The sequence below is a fragment of the Peromyscus leucopus genome, chromosome 2 (genome assembly GCF_004664715.2).
Source record: "Peromyscus leucopus breed LL Stock chromosome 2, UCI_PerLeu_2.1, whole genome shotgun sequence".
Taxonomy (NCBI): Eukaryota; Metazoa; Chordata; class Mammalia; order Rodentia; family Cricetidae; genus Peromyscus; species Peromyscus leucopus.
Window position 1 is genome coordinate 111441917 of NC_051064.1, and position 18574 is coordinate 111460490.

General features: G+C 49.0%; 1 protein-coding gene across 1 annotated transcript; it reads right to left on the reverse strand.

The window, feature by feature from the left end:
• Window positions 1–2834: 2834 nt before the first annotated feature.
• On the reverse strand, window positions 2835–15406 carry Shisal2a (shisa like 2A). Its single transcript, XM_028890371.2, has 3 exons — window positions 15225–15406; window positions 9792–9931; window positions 2835–3082 (listed from the first exon to the last, which is right to left on the reverse strand). The coding sequence occupies exons 1-3, from the start codon at window positions 15404–15406 to the stop codon at window positions 2850–2852; spliced, it is 555 nt and encodes a 184-aa protein (XP_028746204.1). The 3' UTR covers window positions 2835–2849.
• Window positions 15407–18574: the final 3168 nt, after the last annotated feature.

The following is an 18574-nucleotide window of genomic DNA, read 5'->3' on the forward strand; positions in this document are numbered from 1 at the left end:
AGGCACAGATTACCTAGCAAGTGGCAGAGCCAGGACTGTAACCAGATATTAGACTCTATTGTCACTGTTTTTTAAAAAAGATTTATTTATTATGTGTACAGAAGAGGGTGCCAGACCACATGGTTGTGAGCCACCATGTGGGTGCTGGGAATTGAACTCAGGACCTCTGGAAGAGCAGTCAGTGCTCTTAACCTCTGAGCCATCTCTCCAGCCTTGTTGTTTGTTTTTCAAGACAGGGTTTTTTGTGTAGCCCTGGCTGTTCTGGAACTTATTCTGTAGACCAGGCAGGCCTTGAATTCACAGAGATCTGCCTGCCTCTGCCTCCTCAGTGCTGGGATTAAAGGTGTGTGCCACCACCATCCAGCACATCATACCTGTCTATAATGACCCTGTTACATTGAAGCATATTCATTTGGAATTTTATTCATTTTATACAAACGTATATATTTTTAAAGGTTTATTTGTCTTTATGTATATGTATGTACAGGAGCCTGAGGAGGCCAAAAGAGGGTGTCAGATTCTCTGGAACTGCAGGAATAGGCTGCTTATGGATGTGGCTACTGGAAGTGGAACTCAAGTCCTTGGAAAAAGCGTGAAGTACTCTTAACTGCTGAGCTATTTCTCCAAGTCATTTTGTTTTGTTTTATTTTGTAGTTAAAGTTTTTTCTTTCTTTTTTTTTTGGACAGGGTCTGTACATAGCTCCATCTGTCCTGGAACTCACTATGTAGCCCAGGCTGGCCTTAAACTCACAGAGATCCTCCTGCCTCAGCCTCCCGAGTGCTGGGATTAAAGGCGTGCGCCACCACCGCCAGACTTGTTTTTTTTATTTTTTAAGACAATAATAATAATTGTAAAGTTTTTTTTTTCCTGAGTGTTTGTGCGGTGCACATGGAAGCCAGAAGAAGGTGTTGACTTCCCTGAAGCTGGAGTTACAGGAAAGCCACTCAACGTAGGCTTTAGGAATCAAACTTGGGTCCTCCGGAAGAACAGCCAGAACTCTTAACCATGGAGCTTCTTGTCTGTTTGTTTGGAGACAGGGTCTCTCTCTTGGCCTGGACCTAGAACTCGGGAGGCTAGGCTGTCCGGCCAGCAAGCTCCGGGGATCACCTCTCTCTGCTTCCCCAACACCGGGCTTACAAGTTACAGCCACCACCTGCCTTTTCCTGTGGGTTCTGGTGTGAACTCGGGTCTTCATGCTTACACAGGAAGCGCTTTAGGAACTGAATCATCTTCCCTGTCTCGTCCCCCCCACCCCCACCCCCCAGCCTGTTTTTATTTTCCACTTTTCGTTTTGAGACAGGGTCTCATCTGGCTTTGAACTTGTGATCCTCCTGTCTGGGCATCCTGAGTAGCTTGGATGACAGTCTACAGCACAGAGGCACAGGGAGATCTGAGGACTGTCGCTCACTTGGATTGAGTGGGTCAGTCCACCCTGTGGGGCCTCTGTTTGGTGTCATAACCATTCTTTTCCTCGCTCATTTACTTTAAATATTTGTTTGTGTGTGTGTGTGTGTGTGTGTGTGTGTGTGTGTGTGTGTGTGTGTGTGTGTGTGTGTGGTGTGTGTGTGTGTGTGTGTGGTGTGTGGTGTGTGTGTGTGGTGTGTGTGTGGTGTGTGTGTGGTGTGTGTGTGGTGTGTGTGTGTGTGGTGTGTGTGTGTGGTGTGTGTTGTGTGTGTGGTGTGTGTGTGTGTGGTGTGTGTGTGTGTGGTGTGTGTGTGTGTGTGTGTGGTGTGTGGTGTGTGTGTGTGGTGTGTGTGTGGTGTGTGTGTGGTGTGTGTGTGTGTGGTGTGTGTGTGTGGTGTGTGTTGTGTGTGTGGTGTGTGTGTGTGTGGTGTGTGTGTGGTGTGTGTGGTGTGTGTGTGGTGTGTGTGGTGTGTGTGGTGTGTGTGTGGTGTGTGTGGTGTGTGTGGTGTGTGTGGTGTGTGTGTGTGTGTGTGGTGTGTGTGTGGTGTGTGTGTGGTGTGTGTGGTGTGTGTGTGGTGTGTGTGTGGTGTGTGTGTGGTGTGTGTGGTGTGTGTGGTGTGTGTGTGGTGTGTGTGGTGTGTGTTGTGTGTGTGTGGTGTGTGTGTGGTGTGTGTGTGTGTGGTGTGTGTGTGTGGTGTGTGTTGTGTGTGTGTGGTGTGTGTGTGGTGTGTGTGTGTGGTGTGTGTGGTGTGTGTGTGGTGTGTGTGGTGTGTGTGGTGTGTGTGTGGTGTGTGTGGTGTGTGTGGTGTGTGGTGTGTGTGTGTGCGCGCGCGCGCGCACGCACAGGCCACAGTGCAAGTGTGGAGGTCAGAGGACGATTTGGAGGAGTCTGTCCTCTCCTTTGATCACGTGGGGTCCAGGGACCGAACTCAGGTCATCAGGCCTGACTGCAAGTCCCTGGACTTGCTGAGCCATCTCGCCAGCCCTCCCTCGTTCCTTCTTCTATCCAGCCGAGGAACCCTGACGGTGGAGCCCTGTACTGTCCTCCCTCTCATTCTGTGCCTCATCAAGTAGCTCACTCCAGGAGTGGTGGACAGGTAGATTTCCCCTCTAAGCATGGATCCCAGGGGCTTTTACGTATACCTACTCTAGGGCAGAGGAACTGCACGAAGACCAGGACTTCTCCGAAGGGCTCTCCAAGTCTCCACAAACTCAGGTTTTTGGATTGTGTGGTATTGCTACTACCCCGCTCCCAAGAGATGACTCACATCCAATTTCTGTTGGTCCTAAGTTGGTCAGGCCAAGCAAGAGCGCTGGGTCCATAACCCAGGGAAAAGCCCTGCTTTAATCCACTAGGCTCCAACGTCTCCTCAGCCATCCCCACTCCCACCTTTTCATAAAAAATGACTCCAGATGGGATGATGTAGAGACATTTATTGGATGTTTAAGGAACTGGTCCACATGGGTCAGGGGTGGGAACAGAGGCCTCTTCAGGGCTGCCTGGAATGTTGCTAGTGGCTGAGAAGTGGTGCTGGAGGAGACTTCTGGGGCCCGTGGCCTGCCTTTCATTGCTTTCCAGTTGTGAGTTCGAAGAGTAACTCTGCCTGGGAGAGTGTGATCCCTCCATCGTGGTCGCTGTGTTCAAACCGTGATGGTCAGGTGACATCTTCTTAGAGCCTGAAAAACAAGCAATCTGAGGTGCTGTCTTCCTACAGCCCCTTCTACCCATCAGTGTCACACTCCTGGCCAGTTTCTCTGCTGATGACCTGAGCACCTCACTGTACCATTCGTACAACAAATATTTAACACTACAACACACCACACAGTAGGAACTGCCCACGTTTCTCTTTAGTAAGGGACGCCATTTCTAGGAGAGAAAGAGCTGGCCTTCACCATAACCTTGAAAGGCTAAACGCCATTTAAAAATTGCAAGTCCATTTTCTAGATGTTACACAGTCAGCATGCAGTGCAGTCCTGGCTGGTTGTAAAAACATCTGTTCTTCTCTGCTTTAAGAACAGAGTCTAGCTGGGCCAGGCAGTGCTAGCGCACGCCTTTAATCCCAGCACTCGGGAGGCAGAGGCAGGCAGATCTTGGAGTTCAAGCCCAGCCTTGTCCTCAGAGCAAGTTCCAGGACATACAGGGCTACACAGAGAGACCCTGTCTTGAAAACAAACAAACAAAAAGAACAGAGTCTAAACCAGTGGCTCTCAACCTTCCTAATGCTGCGACCCTTTAATACGGTTCCTCATGTTGTGGTGACCCCCAACCATAAAATTATTTCATGGCTGCTTTATAATTGTAATTTTGCTACTGTTATGAATAGTAATGTAAATATCTGTGTTTTCTGATGGTCTTCAGTGACCCCTGTGAGAAGGTTATTTGACCCCCAAAAGAGTTGAGGGGTCTCAACTCTTGGTCTAGGAGCTGGAGACATGGCTCAGCAGCTAAGAGCATTTGATGCTCTTGCAGAGGACCTGGGTTTGATTCCTAGCATGTATATGGTGTGGCTCAGAGCTGTCTGTGACTCTGGTTCCAGGGGATCCAATGCCTTCTTCTGACCTCTGTGGCACCAGACATGCATGAGCTGAACAGATGAACATGCAGACAAAACACTGTACACATAAAATAATAGATAAATCTAAAAAAAGAACAGATTGTAGACTTGTGTGATGCACACTTTGTAATCCCAGCATTTGGGGAGCAGAAGCTAGAGGTTCCCCAAAAGTGTGAGACTAGCCTGGGCTACAGAGTGAGATCTTGACTCAAAAACCAAAGCAACCAAACAAAAGATTCCCATCACATTCTCCCCCTTGACTTGCCTTCTTTCTCCTCTTCCTGGGTCAGGAAGGAAGCTCACTTGGCAGTTCTTTCCTGTCGCTACATGGTCACGTTTTTTGTTTTTGTTTTCCAGGCAGGGTTTCTCTATGTAACTGCCCTGGCTGCCCTGGCTGTCCTGGATCTCGCTGTGAAGACCAGGCTGACCCCGTCCTCACAGAGATCTGCCTGGCTCTGCCTCCCAAGTGCTGGGATTAAAGGTGTGTGCCACCTCTGCTCCCCCCCTTTTTTCCCCCCAAGTCAAGGTTTCTCTGTGTAGCCCTGTATGTCCTGGAACTCACTTTGTAGACTAGGTTGGCCTTGAACTCAGAGATTCTCTTGTCTCTGCCTCCTGAGTGTTGAGATTTAAGGCATGTTGGTTGGTTGGTTTATAAGTAGGAGTTCAGAAAAGGGTGTTGGATCCTTGGAATTGGAGGTACAGATGGTTGTGGGCTGCCATGACAGTGCTGGGGAGTTGAACCAGGGTCCTTGGGAAGAGGAGCCAGTGCTCTTAACAGCCGAGTCATGATTCCAGCCCCTAAAATACTTGCTGTGCAAGCCTTGGAGCTAAGTTTGGATCCCCAGAATCCATGTTAAAAAAAAAAAAAAAGCTGGGTGTGGCCAGATGTGCACCTCTATTTGTATCCTAAGTTGTTGGAGGTGGAGACAGAAGGGTGACTGGGACTTGTGGTCAGCCAACCTAGCTTTGAAAAAAAAAATGGCAGCAAGCTCCAGGTTGAGTTGTTGTGGAATAATTATTTTGTATTTTGTGAAGATGTGTCACTTGGATTGGTTTAGTAAAACCCTGGCTTGATGAGAGAGAGAGAGAGAGAGAGAGAGAGAGAGAGAGAGAGAGAGAGAGAGAGAGAGAGAGAGAGAGAAGGAAAGAAAAACAGAGGAACTATGCCATGAGAGTAGAAAACCAATATTAGATCCAGGGCACATGTCCAACTTCTCCAAAGACCTCTGTCATCAGACCCTATTCCCTGAAGTCCTCAGTTTGAATTTAGGATATGCCTGTGGTGATCAGCCTAGTCGAGGTTGGAAAGGTTCTGTCCTGCTTGGAGATGAGTCAAGACTAACTTATCACTGACACCTGTGACTAATGTTGTGACTCACAGGTGTCACTCCAAGTATGCCTAATCAAACGGCAGTGGGATCTGGAGTGACTGAGCCCTCAGAGAGGAGGGGGTGGATGGGAGGGCAGTGGTGGGGGAAGCCACCATGAAGTGTGGGGCCACTGTCTGTGGCCTGAAAGGCAAAGGCCTGACCACAAGCTAGTCTGGGGACTCATGGGCAGGACTGATCCTCTCAGGATTCCGGCGTCCCTCCTGTGTGACGGGAGTGAGCGTCAGAACTGGTTTCTGGATCCGTGGGGGTTCAGGGATAATGGCTGATCAATGACCTCTTTCCAGAAGAAAATGAAAGCAAAATGCTTGTTTAATTTTTTTTCTTCTGATTTTCCTGGGCACACACACACACACACACACACACACACACACACACACACACACACACGTGTATAGTACAGTTATTGTACTCTAACGCCTGGGAGATCTGGCTGGCATCCCAAACACACATGGTCACTATCTGTGAGGACTTGGTCACTTCCCCTGCTACGTCTTGCTCTTTTTCTCCTATAAAATGGGAGCCGTGATCTCCTGTCTCACTGAAGAGCAAGACAGCAAGCAGTGGAAGCGGGAGTCTCTGAAGGGGAGAAGATCTGGTAAATACAAACAGTGGGTCTGTACCATGCTTCCAGCTTGGCGCTGTGGGTATGGAGGAGAGGGGAGGGTAACACGATGAGACCTAGGGACTTATGCAAACGGCAGAGTAAAAAGTCAGTGGATGCACTTTCCATCTTTAAAAAGTGAAAAACAAAAAGAAAGGGCATGTGCTGTCCCAAACCTTGGACTAAATAGCCTGACTGGTCATTGAACACTGAGAAGCAGGAAGGCGATCTCTATCTATACTGTCAAGAATGAACTATATGACCTCTAAGCCAGAAAGGCAGGGGTGGGAGCAGGGAGGGATAGAAAGACCCTATGTAGCTTTGGAGCCTGTCCTGGACTCGCTCTGTAGAGCAGGCTGGCCTCGAACTCACAGAGATCCACCTACCTCTGTCTCCCGAGTGCTGGGATTAAAGGCATTCACCACCACCTCCCGGCTAGCCTATCATTCTTAAATTGCATTCTCCTTATTATCACACTGATCATCTCTCCGTGTGGATTGTGAATTTTGTTGTTGCTATGGCTGTTTGTTTGTTTGTTTGAGATAGTCTCAGGATACCAGGCTGGCCTCAAACTTGATATGTAACCAAGGGCAACAGTGAACTACTGGTCCTCCTATGTCTTTTTTTTTATCTTTTTTTTTTTTTTTATTCCAATACAAGGCTTCTCTGTGTAGCTCTCGCTGTCCTGGAACTTGTTCTGTAGACCAGGCTAGCCTCGAACTCAGAGGCCAGGCTTGCTTCTGCTTGGAGTGCTGGGACCAAAGGTGTGTGCCACCACCACCCAGCAATCCTCCTATTTCTGCCTCCCGAAGGGCTGTTTTACAGGCATGTGCCACCACACCAGGCTTATATTGGACTTTTATTCTTAATTATGATTACACTTTTCTCATTTGTTTAAAGATGTGTCTCTATGTTCTGGATATCAGCCCTGTCTTATTTTACATGCAGTGAGTCGCGCTCATCCACGGGAGTTATGTAGTTATGTACTATAAAGTCCCCACAAACACTGAGTTTAGCAAATACTAAAACACGGCTAAGCCAGGCTTGGTGACAACTTGGGGTTGGAGGGAGGAGGATCAGGAGGTCAGGGTTATCCTTGGCTACATAGTGAGTTCCAGGCTAGCCTGGGCTGTATGAGACTCTTTCTTCTAGGGAGAATATAAGATGAGGTTTCTGTGTGTCTTTGGCCATGACATTTTTGACAAACAATCAATACTTAACTTTCATGTGCCGTTGATTAAAGACACCCGATTTAATATGTGTTTCTTTTAAAAATGTTTATTTTAGCTGGGCGGTGGTGGCACACGCCTTTAATCCCAGCACTCGGGAGGCAGAGCCAGATGGATCTCTGTGAGTTCGAGGTCAACCTGGTCTACAGAGTGAGTTCCAGGAAAGGCTCCAAAGCTACACAGAGAAACCCCATCTTGAAAAACAAAAGCAAAAACAAAAATGTTTATTTTATCCTTATGTGTATGGGTGTTTTGCCTGAATGTATGTCTATGAACCATGTGCATGCCAGGTGTTCTAGAAGACCTGAAGAGGGTATTGATTCCCCTGGAACTGAAGTTATAAACAGTTGTGAGCTGCCATCTGGGTGCTGGGAAATCTAGCCCAGGTCCTCCGGAAGAGCAGCCAGTACTCTTAATGCTGAGCCATCTCTCTAGACCCGTGATTTAATATATATTTTTGATTTATTAACATTTAACTCAAATCCTCATACCAGACATTTAGCACCCTGTGTTCTTTACAAAGCATACAGTCTTCGAGGGCACTAGACGGCACTTCAGAACTGTATCCAGGGGCATTTCAACAGGGCGCCCATCAGTGAACATCACCAACATGGAACAAAATGGTTCTAGACAGACACAAAGAGGATACATGCTTACAGCGTGTAGCCTTGATTGACGTTATCTGGGACATGTGCACCTCCAGTGTTTGCTACTCTGTTCATACCCACATCTGTCATAACCTCATAAGTGCCTCAAGTATTGATTTCGAGGCTACAAGTACATTTTAGTAAGTAAGCAAGTTCAAAAATATACAACCTGAGAATAGGATTGCTATGAGGATAGATGCTTGTGCACACACACAAAATCTTTGCAGCCCTTTTTTTTTTTTTAACTTTACCTATGAGGCCTTATATCATTGATATTGGTCAGCTTGTTCTTCAGCTCAGGTGTTTTCCTCTTCCTGACTCACAGGGAGCCAGATGAACCCTTCCTCTCTCAACCGTCTTCAGGATCCCAGAAGGGTTTAGGGCTGTGGCTTGTTGCCTTTTTTAAGTTGGAGAATTAATCTCTTACAAATGGTAGCATCCAGCCCTCTCCGTCTTCCTCTGAGACTGAGGAATTACCCACGTGCCCTTCTACCTGCCCGATGCTCGCCGCCTTTGTGTCTGCTGCTTGAGTTCCTCCCCGACCTCGCTGGCCCTCGTCCTTGTGGCACCCCCAGGGGTGACCCCGCTACTACACAGGTCTCAGTGAGTCCTGCCCACACCTGCACCCACTCTCTACCCATCCTGGCTTCCCGCCTCTGTTTCCCTCATCATTCTCTTCACCGACTTAACACTAATTACAGTTGGTATAGTTCGTCTCAGGCAGTAATGTATTTACACATTTGCACAGCCCGTGTTTAGTGGGCAGAAGAGCGTGACTCTGGGAGGTAAGGCTGGACCTGATTTCGTTCGTCAGTGGGGACTCCTTGAGTAAGTCTCCAGCCTTCTCTCCACCCTGATTCTTGCGTCTGTGAAGTGAGACCACACCCACCGTGGCCGCTGCTCACTCAACTGTACTGAGAACTTGGCTAGCACGGGCTAGGATCTTTCAAGGTTCCTCGTCAGAGGCTATAACATGTGCTGTTATAACCAACTTTCTTGGTTGTCCCCTTTGAGGTTCTCAATGGCCAGGGCTCGTGAAGGAATGGGTGGTCAGAAAAACAGATTATGAAAAATAAAATCTTAGCTGGGCGGTGGTGGCGCACGCCTTTGATCCCAGCACTCGGGAGGCAGAGGCAGGCGGATCTCTGTGAGTTCGAGGCCAGCCTGAGCTACAGATTGAGTCCCAGGAAAGGCGCAAAGCTACACAGAGAAACCCTGTCTCGGAAAAAAATGAAAAATAAAATCTTATATTCAGTTTCTGATTAAATGTTAATTTTTGAGAAATGGCAAGTTTGTCTTAGTAGCTCTGTTTTGTTTGGGAGAATATGGAAATCAGTTTGCATCCCCTAAGGCTAGAATGAAAACACCAGCTTAGAAAAATCCATCCATGCGTAAACTCTGTGAGAATGCAGAGCTGATGAGGGCAGGAGAGACTCCTGAGGACTGAGCACACAAGTCTGGGTCTGAAATGTTCAGTTCACAGACCTCCCGAGAAATGCGCATGTTCCAGAACAGTCAGAAGGTGAGTGTTCTAGATCTCATTTCTCCCTTTCCTTTCTTTTCCTTTCTTCCTTTATCTCCCCCTCCACCACCTTTGAGGCAGGTCTCACTCTGTAGACCAGGCTGGCTCAGTCTCAGAGATCTGCCTGCTTCTGCCTCCTAAATGCTGGCATTAAAAGGATGCTCTCACGCCGGGGCGGTGGTGGCCCACACCTTTAATACCAGCACTTGGGAGGCAGAGGCAGGTGGATCTCTGTGAGTTCTGAGGCCAGCCTGAGCTACAGAGTGAGTTCCAGGAAAGGTTGCAAAGCTACATAGAGAAACCCTGTCTCCAAAAAAACAAAAACAAACAACCAAAAAAATAAAATAAAAATAAAAACAAACAACCAACCACGAAAAGTACACACTCCCACACCCGGACCCCCTCCCCCACTACAAGGACACCATGTAGCTTCTTTCTTACCTGTTGTCTGTAGGCTTAAGCCTGGGTCCAGCTTTGTGTGGGGCTTTGAGCTGATGAACAGAAAGCAGAGCACACACACAGTGACAATGAAGGCCAGCAGGACCACGGCTGCTGTGGAGAGTCCCACAAGAGCTCCGATGCTGGGGAGAGAAGACCACAGGGGGCTGAGTGAGTGCCAGGGCCTGGGAAGGCAGAAGAGTGAGCGGTAGAATCAGCTTCAACTCTCCAGCTAGTATCAGCGGGGATCTTGTTCTGGTTTTCACACGTGTGTACTCCCCGGCCAATTACATGTGCATGTACTCACACATACACACATATAAATACATTCTTACAAGATGATATAAAGTAAAAGTAGCAAGACAATACTAGACACAAAACTTAGCCCAAACTTAACTAACTAAATATATATAAACATAAACATAAGGTTGGCGGGGAAACATATCAAACTACTATTGAGCTATCTCTAGGTATAATATAGGCTGTAGATGTCCTGGCCATATCCCGTTGGGTCCTATCATTGTGGAATATCCGTACATTTTCAATCGCCAGCATCTGTTGCTCTTTGCTTGAGGACTTCTTAGACCCAGAACAAAACTCTTGAATAAGTCAGGAGTGCAGGATAATTAACGCTTCGCTCCTTGACCTGCCCTCAACCACAGTGGTGTATACATTCCCAGCTCCTATGTCCTCCTTAACTCTGAGGAATACATCGCATGCTGACTGGCAGAGGCGAAGAGCTGGTTACCTTGGTGCGGCTTGTTGATAACTTAACCTATTCGTAGTGTTTTCTCTCTGTCTCATCAGTGTTTTCTGGGATCACTTTCCATAAAAAACTACTTAGCTGGGGGTGGTGGCACACGACTTTAATCCCAGCACTCGGGAGGCAGAGGTAGGCGGATCTCTGTGAGTTCAGGCCAGCCTGGTGTACAGAGTGAGTTCTACGATAACTAGGTCTGTGCAGAGAGACTTTGTCTCAAAAACCAAACCAAACGAGCAACCAAACCTCTTTGCCATCAACTCTTCAGCTTTAAGCACAAACCAACACACACCAGCTCCCTTTTTTTGGTATCTTTTTGTTGTGTCTTTTTCCACATTTCCCACGTTGGTTATGTGGTGTTTTTTAGTTCTTGTTGATACTTTAAAGAGCTATCTTGGGCCAGGGAGATAGCTCCCTTGTTGGAGCACCCTAGGTTTCCTAGTGGCTGTACCCAGCAGGACTGCATAAGAGGCTGATTGGGCCATGGACCTGGGTACCAGGTGACTGTAACTAGCAAGGGGGAGGTCTTTTGCCCCTCCCCTTGGCATTGTTATAAACAGACCTTTGGAATAAAGTTCGGGGCCGGTGGATAAGGACCCAGGCCCACCCGAGTCCATCTTGTGTTTTCTCTGTTTCTCTCCCATCTTTATTTCTAACTAAGTCTCCTCATTATCCCTCATTCCTCAAGAGTCCCTGGGGTAAATAGGTGTGGGGGCTGGTCTTCTGTACTCACTAGGTGAAGTGCTTGCTTGACTTGCAAGCATGAGAACTCAAGTGGAATACCGGCTGGTAGACCTGTGTGCAGACAAGGAGCTCACTGTTTATGGGTGACATCTATGAGCACCAGGACGGGAAAGTGGCCTCTAAAAGAGAACCTTTGTGGAATGGATGAGAAGACTGGAGGATGCCTCCTCCCTAACCGGAGGTGAGTTAGGAAGCAGATGCTGCCTCTGAAACGCATTGTCCTCGGGGTTCTGTCTGGGGACCGAGGATACAGAGAAGAGGACAACAGAGAAGGCTCCGAGAGAGAGACCTGAAGTCAGCATCCTGATTTGCACAGAAACCCAACTAGAGGCCTCTGGACTCTCGAGCAGGCTTCGAGAGCAGGTACTTTTCAAGGTTTGACTCCTGATCCTGCCATACATCCCGCTTTGCTTGTCTGATCTTCATTCGTGACCCTTCCTAGCTTACCAGGTGGCCCTAAGTGTGGTGACATGGAGTTGGCACGACCTGGCCACCAACTCTGCCCCCCAGCTCACCTTCTGCCACAGTCTGGCAGAAGGAAGATGGAAGGAGGTCTTGGCCACTGGGCCAGATGGTGCGGTTATACCAGCTGCTTCTCCATGGGATGTCTTTTCTTTCTGAGATGGTTAGCTTTTAAAGATGGCTTCCCCCGCTTCAAACTCTCTCAAAGGATACAGCGCTTACCTGGAGATTTTTATGCTTGCAAGAAAGAAATTTCATGAAATGGGCCAAATGAAATTTGGAACAAAGCAAAGTCTCCATGCCGCAGTGATGGGGCTCTGTCAGAAGCTCGTGGGGAATTGTTTTAGAGCCCAGGGCACACTATTCATCCTGAGGACTCTCAGCTCTATGCTTAGCAACTGTCTTGATGTTTATGAACCATGGGTTAGAACCCAGGAAGTGGGGTCAGCAGGTAAGAGTACTGGTTGCTCTTCCAGAGACCAGCATTCCATCTCCAGCACTCACATGACAGCTTACAACCATCTGTAACTCCAGTCTCGGGATCTGATGCCCTCTTCTGACCTCCGCAGGCACCGTGTGCACATGGAAAACACCCACACCCAAGCACGCCCACACACAAAAGAAGCCAGGAAGTCACTTAGCATCCCGGAACTTTTCAGCTGCTTTTGGGGTCACACTGACACAGGACCTGACCTTAGAGATGTCCCTATCCAACTCTCCACGGAAACCTGTCTAAGCTACCACACTTTAGTGACAAGAGCATTCCACCGGGAGAGGGTTTCCAAGGCAACGGGAAAGGTCAAAAGATGTGAGTAGATCGGGAAGTGATGGACGAGGAAAGGACTACCAGGCAGGGGCTGGGGGGGGGGGGTGCACTCATCTCTGCATCTTAGATCGCACAGGAGCCAGAAGACAGCTGTCAGTGTATGTTCTGGAGAGAGCTGAGTGTGTCAGCTTTAAGAGATCAGAGAGGGCCCTGACAGTCGTTGAACAGGACAAGTCTCGGGTTTGGTTTGGGGTCATCTCAGCTCTGCCATTTCTCACTGAGGTACTCCCAATAACAACCCCTCTGAGGTCTCTCCATCTAGAAAATGGAGAGATGTCTTAGGGCTATGTATGTGTGGGAGCGTGGAACCCATCCTAAGCCATGCCCTCTGCTCTGATAGTGCAAGAAGAGCAGGTTCACTGTCAGACTCTGAGCTTTGCGTCCCACACTTACCGGTGTGAAGGGAACTCTTTCCTACTGAGTGTCTACTCAATGCATCGAGCGCCTTCACTTGCAATACACACTACTTCACTCTGTCTTCTTACACTCTGTCTTCCTTACAGTCTGTCTTCCATGAGGCAGGCATGAATACTGCTCTAAATTTTACATTAACTTTTTGAGACAGGATCTCACTGGGTACTCAAGGCTGGCCTGGAACTCACTGCATATCCCTAACTGGCCACAACATCTCTCTGCCTCAAGCCTCACAAGTGCTGGGATTACAAGTGCGAACCATCATTTAGAGTTAAGAAAAGGAGTCCATGAGATTAAACAACTTTTCCAGTTCACATGCTGGTATGATGGAGCCGAGGTCTGCACCAGGCTCTGAACAGAGGCGAAGCTCCACACCACTCCTGCACTTCAAAGGCAATCATCCCCCTTCAGCTCTCAGCTCAGTGCTAGGCACACAGTGAGACTTCAACAGGTCCTGTACGGTTTTACACAGGTGCAGGCTCTGCCTCTCAAAGTCAGTGGTTCTCAACCCGTGGGTCCTGACCCTTTCACAGGGGTCACCTAAGACCCACAGATATTTGCGTTATGATTCATAACAGTAGCAAAATTATAGTTATGAAGGAGCCATGAAAAGAATTTTATGGTTGGGGGTCACCACAGCATGAAGAACTGTACAAAAGGGTCACAGCATTAGGAAAGTTGAGAACCACTGCTCTAAATAGACTGGGAGGATTGGTGATGTGCTCAGAGTTAGAGTACTTGTCTATGATATGCCCAAGGCCCTGGGTTTGACTCTCACAACAAGAATGGATGGCCCTCTTTGCAAGGAATAATTGGCTTTTGTATCCTCGTCCCCTTGCACAAAGACCCTATAGCAAAGATTATAGTGAATGGATGAATACATGGGAACAGAAAATGAATTAGTATGATTCCTTGGGTTTTTAGACAGCAGATAAATGTGCAGGATATGATATCATCCTGGTCATCAGAAAACGTTTTAGAATTACAGACTGAACACCTTAGAAAAGGCAATCTTTGTAGTTGTAAGTGGCATATATCAAGTTATTTTCTTCTCTCTTTTGGTCCTTGCCTCTGCCTTAGTCACAAATCAGGACAGCAATAGGTCATTTTCCCCATTGGCAGATAAAGAGACAGAAAGATTCAGAGACATTCCAGCAGCTAAATGATGCTCTTTTCCCATCCAGAAAGCACACAGTCTGCTCCTACACTGTTAGGGACAGAAAACACTCCATGGACCATTCCAATTTTGCTGTTACCCCTTTCCCAGAGCAGGTTGAGGATCAGGCTCTACTTTCTGGGTGACACCTTTGGGGACTCAGAGGGATTAAGACCTACTGCCGCTCAACTCCATACTTAAGTTTCAGGATTGTCAGAGCTGGTCCAAGCAACCCTGTCCCTGAACAGCCAGGGGAACCAAAGTGTTTTCAACCAGACCACACTTTATATTAAAATGGCTGGAGCAGGCCTCTGCTGTGACATTATGCCACTGTGTCACATGGGACTTGCAGGAAGCCCTGACCGCAAGCATAGGGTACATCTCCAGGACACGCCTGGGTGTCCAGTAGAGAAAGTCAGAGGGAAGAAAAAAGCCGAGGCTGGACTAAGATGGGGTTGGCATGCGACATCAGGTGAGGATGAAGGTTTGAGGTCGTGGTTTGGATGTAGGTCTAGACTAGAGTTTCCTGAAGTCAATATGTGAGTCAACAGCTGAGGAGCGTGTGCAGGCAGGTTTGAGGAGGAAGACGGGGCAGGTGACAGGACTGGGGTAGTCACAGGGAGTTCATAAAGCTGGGGATGGGGCCTGGAACAGCCCCCAGATGGGTGCATCTGTGTGAGGACTAAGAGTAGAGTTTGAGATTCCTCTGTATGTCCGGGATAGCATTTGCTGTTAGGGCAAGGGTTGGCTTGTGATTTGGGATTGGGTTGAGGGCGATGGAAGAATGAGGTTCACAGTAGGGGCAGAGTGAGCGTTTGGGGTAGGGCTGGTCAGGTTCAAGCATGGTTCCATCCTGGGGTCAGGATGAAGGAAGCCTTGAGGTGGGGCTTCAGGAGTGCGATGGGTTAGAGATAAAGTGAGAATAGGGTCAGTATTGGCCATGAGGAGAAGGGATGATTTGCGGGATGGGCACTTAGGTGAAAGCGAAGGTTTAGCAAGAGGCTAGTCTGCGGGTGGGAGAGGGGGTTAAGACGGGAGGAGGGTTCGAGGTGAGGTTAGGGCCAGGGCCTGTACCTGAGCCACCACATGTAGCTGTGCTCGTAGGGGAAGAAGCTGTGCGGGTCGTCGCAGCAGTATTTGTGGTCTCGGAAGCCGCAGCAGAAGACGGCGGCCGCCTCGCCCCCCGGCAGCGGGCAGCTGAAGCCGCGCACCACCTCCTGCTCGGCGCTTACGTAGCTCGAGCAGGCGCCGCTCATCGCGCCTCCTTGGGCCACCAGACGGACGGCAGGCGAGCGAGGGACTGCCGGAGACCCAGCGGAGCCTGGGGAAGAGACGGGGGTCAGGCAGGCAGGGAGGCGCGCAGGCAGAGGCGCGCACAGAAAGGCACACGGCGAAAGGCGCGGAGGCGCGCGGTGAGGACGGGGCGCCCGGGGACCCGGCGGCCAGGTGCGCGGGCGCGGAGGCAGGGGAGCGCGCGGGGCCCCAGTCCTAGGCGTGACCTGTCCCTAGCAGCCCAGGCAGCACTCTAGGGCTAGGGAGGCAGGGTGGACATTTGAGGACCTCGCCTGAGCGAGGTAACACCGTGCCCGGGTGCCAGGACCCTTCTCTGTCTGGGAGGTTGTGTGCTGCGCAGGAGACAGGCAGAGTGAGGTCCTCTGGGATGATGAACACACTGCTCCATTCATTTAACTGGCAAAGCAACCTGAGGACCAGGGATTTTCATTGTATAGACGGCAGCTGAAGACCAGAGACAAGTCATTTATTTCCCCAGGCTTCCGAGCCCATGGGATTTCAACCCTGCTGTCTTGCTGGCTCTCAGCAAACCTTTTTCCAGTGGGCCTCCAGTGGTCCACACTGGCCTTGCCGTCTTGATGACCCTGCCTCCAACTCCCAGATGCTGCGATTCCGGGTGCGTGCCACCACACCCTGCTCATTTCTACCTGTCATTTCCTCTCCTCTCCTGGTCCCTCTTTCACCCGCAATGCTGACCCCCCCCTTCTCCCCCTTCCCGTGTTAGCACTCTCTGCTGTTTGGCCAAGGACAATAGGGCAATTGTCCCAGGAACAAGCCTTTTCCCTACCTCAATTAGGGGCTGCCAGCCTCCACAACTTGTTCCCAGACTACAAGGGCAATATTTTCATTCCTGTCTGAAGGAGCATCCAGACCCTCGGTTTCCCCAATGTACCCGGAGAGGGTAGACAGAAGATCTTTTATCCAGTTCCTCAGAGCCTCAGCTGTGTGTTTTCACAGAAGTGGACAGTAGGAAATAGCCAATGTGATGCTTCCCCTTTGCTCTGGCCACGGGCGTGTGCGTGCGTGCGTGTGTGTGTGTGTGTGTGTGTGTGTGTGTGTGTGTGCGTGCGTGCGTGCGTGCGTGTGTGCGTGTGCGCGTGCGCGTGCGTGCGTGTGTGCGTGCGTGTGCGTGCGTGTGCGTGCGTGTGTGTGTGTGTGTGTGTGTGTGTGTGTGTGTGCGTGTGTATCACGGATCTGAAGGGGGCTGGGTATGTAAGCCCAGCTGACTCCTTCTCTGCTTCCCCCTGTACTTCCTTTCCTTTGTCCTCTAAGGCAGCTCCCTGGAGGCTGTTGGGTCCCAAACCTCTGACCTGGGTACCTGGAAGGCTCAGATCTGGGCCTGCCCTTCAGTTCGGTGGAGGAATCAGAGAGGATTCATCACGGAAGGGTCAGTGGAGGAATCAACACAGGACTGGACTGGGCAGGGAAAGGGGGATGCAGGGATTGTAGACATGGAGGAACACTATGTAAGGGGACAGGGAAGGGTTTTGAGAGAGGGATGGCTTCGAGGGTTACTGTGAAGTAAACAAAAAACAATAAACAAGAAAGGAGCCAGATTTCAGGGCACGTGCCAGTAGTCCCAGCTCTTCGGCAGGCTGAGGCAGGAGGATTGCTTGAGCCCAGGAGTTTAAGGCCAGCCTGCCAAAGCAGAACTCATCTCAACAATGAACAAACACTTACCTTTGGCATGGAGTATAGCTGAATGGTAGATCATCTACCCAGAATGCATGAGGCCCCAGAGTCTATCACCAGTACCTCAAAACCAAGAGGAATTGTTATTATTCCCAGAAAAGCTGCTCCGAGCTGGGATCACGGGAGACTGAAGAAGGAGCACTTTGACCTGGATGTACCAGAAGAGGGGGTTGGGAGAGGGAGACTCCTTTGGGGAGCAGTGGGCCTCTGTGAGACATGGTCAGCTGGCAAAACTGGGAAGACAATTCCCCAAACCCCTTTCCAGTCAAGAATTAATTTCTTTCTCCTAACAATCCAGAGAAGGATTCTGCCCTCGAGAGAAACAAGCACAATGTCACACAGCCATCCATCAGGGGCCCAGGTAGGAGTGGTTCCGAGACTGGCCCAGAGTTCCTTTGGATTCTTGGTGAAGCATACGGGCCTCTATTAATAGTGATGTTTTTTAACTGCAAAGAAGCAATTATTTAGGGTCATAAAGGCTGCCAGTTGTGTTGAATTGCCATTGAATCCTGCTGTTTAAAATGTCAACTTGATTGCTGAGTTGACGAAGCACTGTAATTTTGAGGTCATTTCTATAGTGACAGAGTTGTAGATTCCACTGCTGTGCTTTTGTTTTGACGCTTATTTGGATTCTAGATGTACTGGAGTCCAGTTGGAGGCTAGTGCTATCAAGGACATACTCCCCCTCCAAGTTCACAGACCTTTTTCACTGCATCCAAAGACTCTGTGCACTTGTGGTCCTGGGTTAAAATCATCTTTCTCTGGTCTACCTCCTTCCTTAATATTTGTTCTTTTGTTACACCCATTATATTTCTTCATAATAATTTTCTGAAGTCATTAATTGCTCACTTATTGTATGCCAGGAAGTATATATTTGTGTGTGTGTGTGTGTGTGTGTGTGTGTGTGTGTGTGTAAGCATGCTCATGTGCCATGGTGCACATGGCTTGTTCTATCCTCTCATCATATGGGTCCTAGAGATGAAAGGCATGTTGGTGGCAGGCACCTTTACCCTCTGTTTTAGTTAGGGTTTTTATTGCTGTGAAGAGACACCATAACCATGGCAACTTTTATAACGTAAAAAATTTAATTGGGGTAGATTGCTTACAGTTTCAAAGGTTCAGTCCATTATTATTACCGCGGGGAGCATGGCGGTATGCAGGAAGATGTAGTATTGGAATAGTAGCTGAGAGTCCTACATCTTGTAGGCAACAGGAAGTCAACTGAGACACTGGGTGGTATCCTGAGCATAGGAAACCTCAAAGTCCACCCCCACAGTGACGTACTTCCTCCAACAATGCCATACCCACACCAACAAAGCCACACCTCCTAGTAGTTTGGGGGCCAGTTACATTCAAACTACCACACCCTCTGAACCATCTTGCCAGTTGAAAAGATCTTTTAAGTTAGGTGCTTATTTTCCCGTTTTGCAGACAAAGTG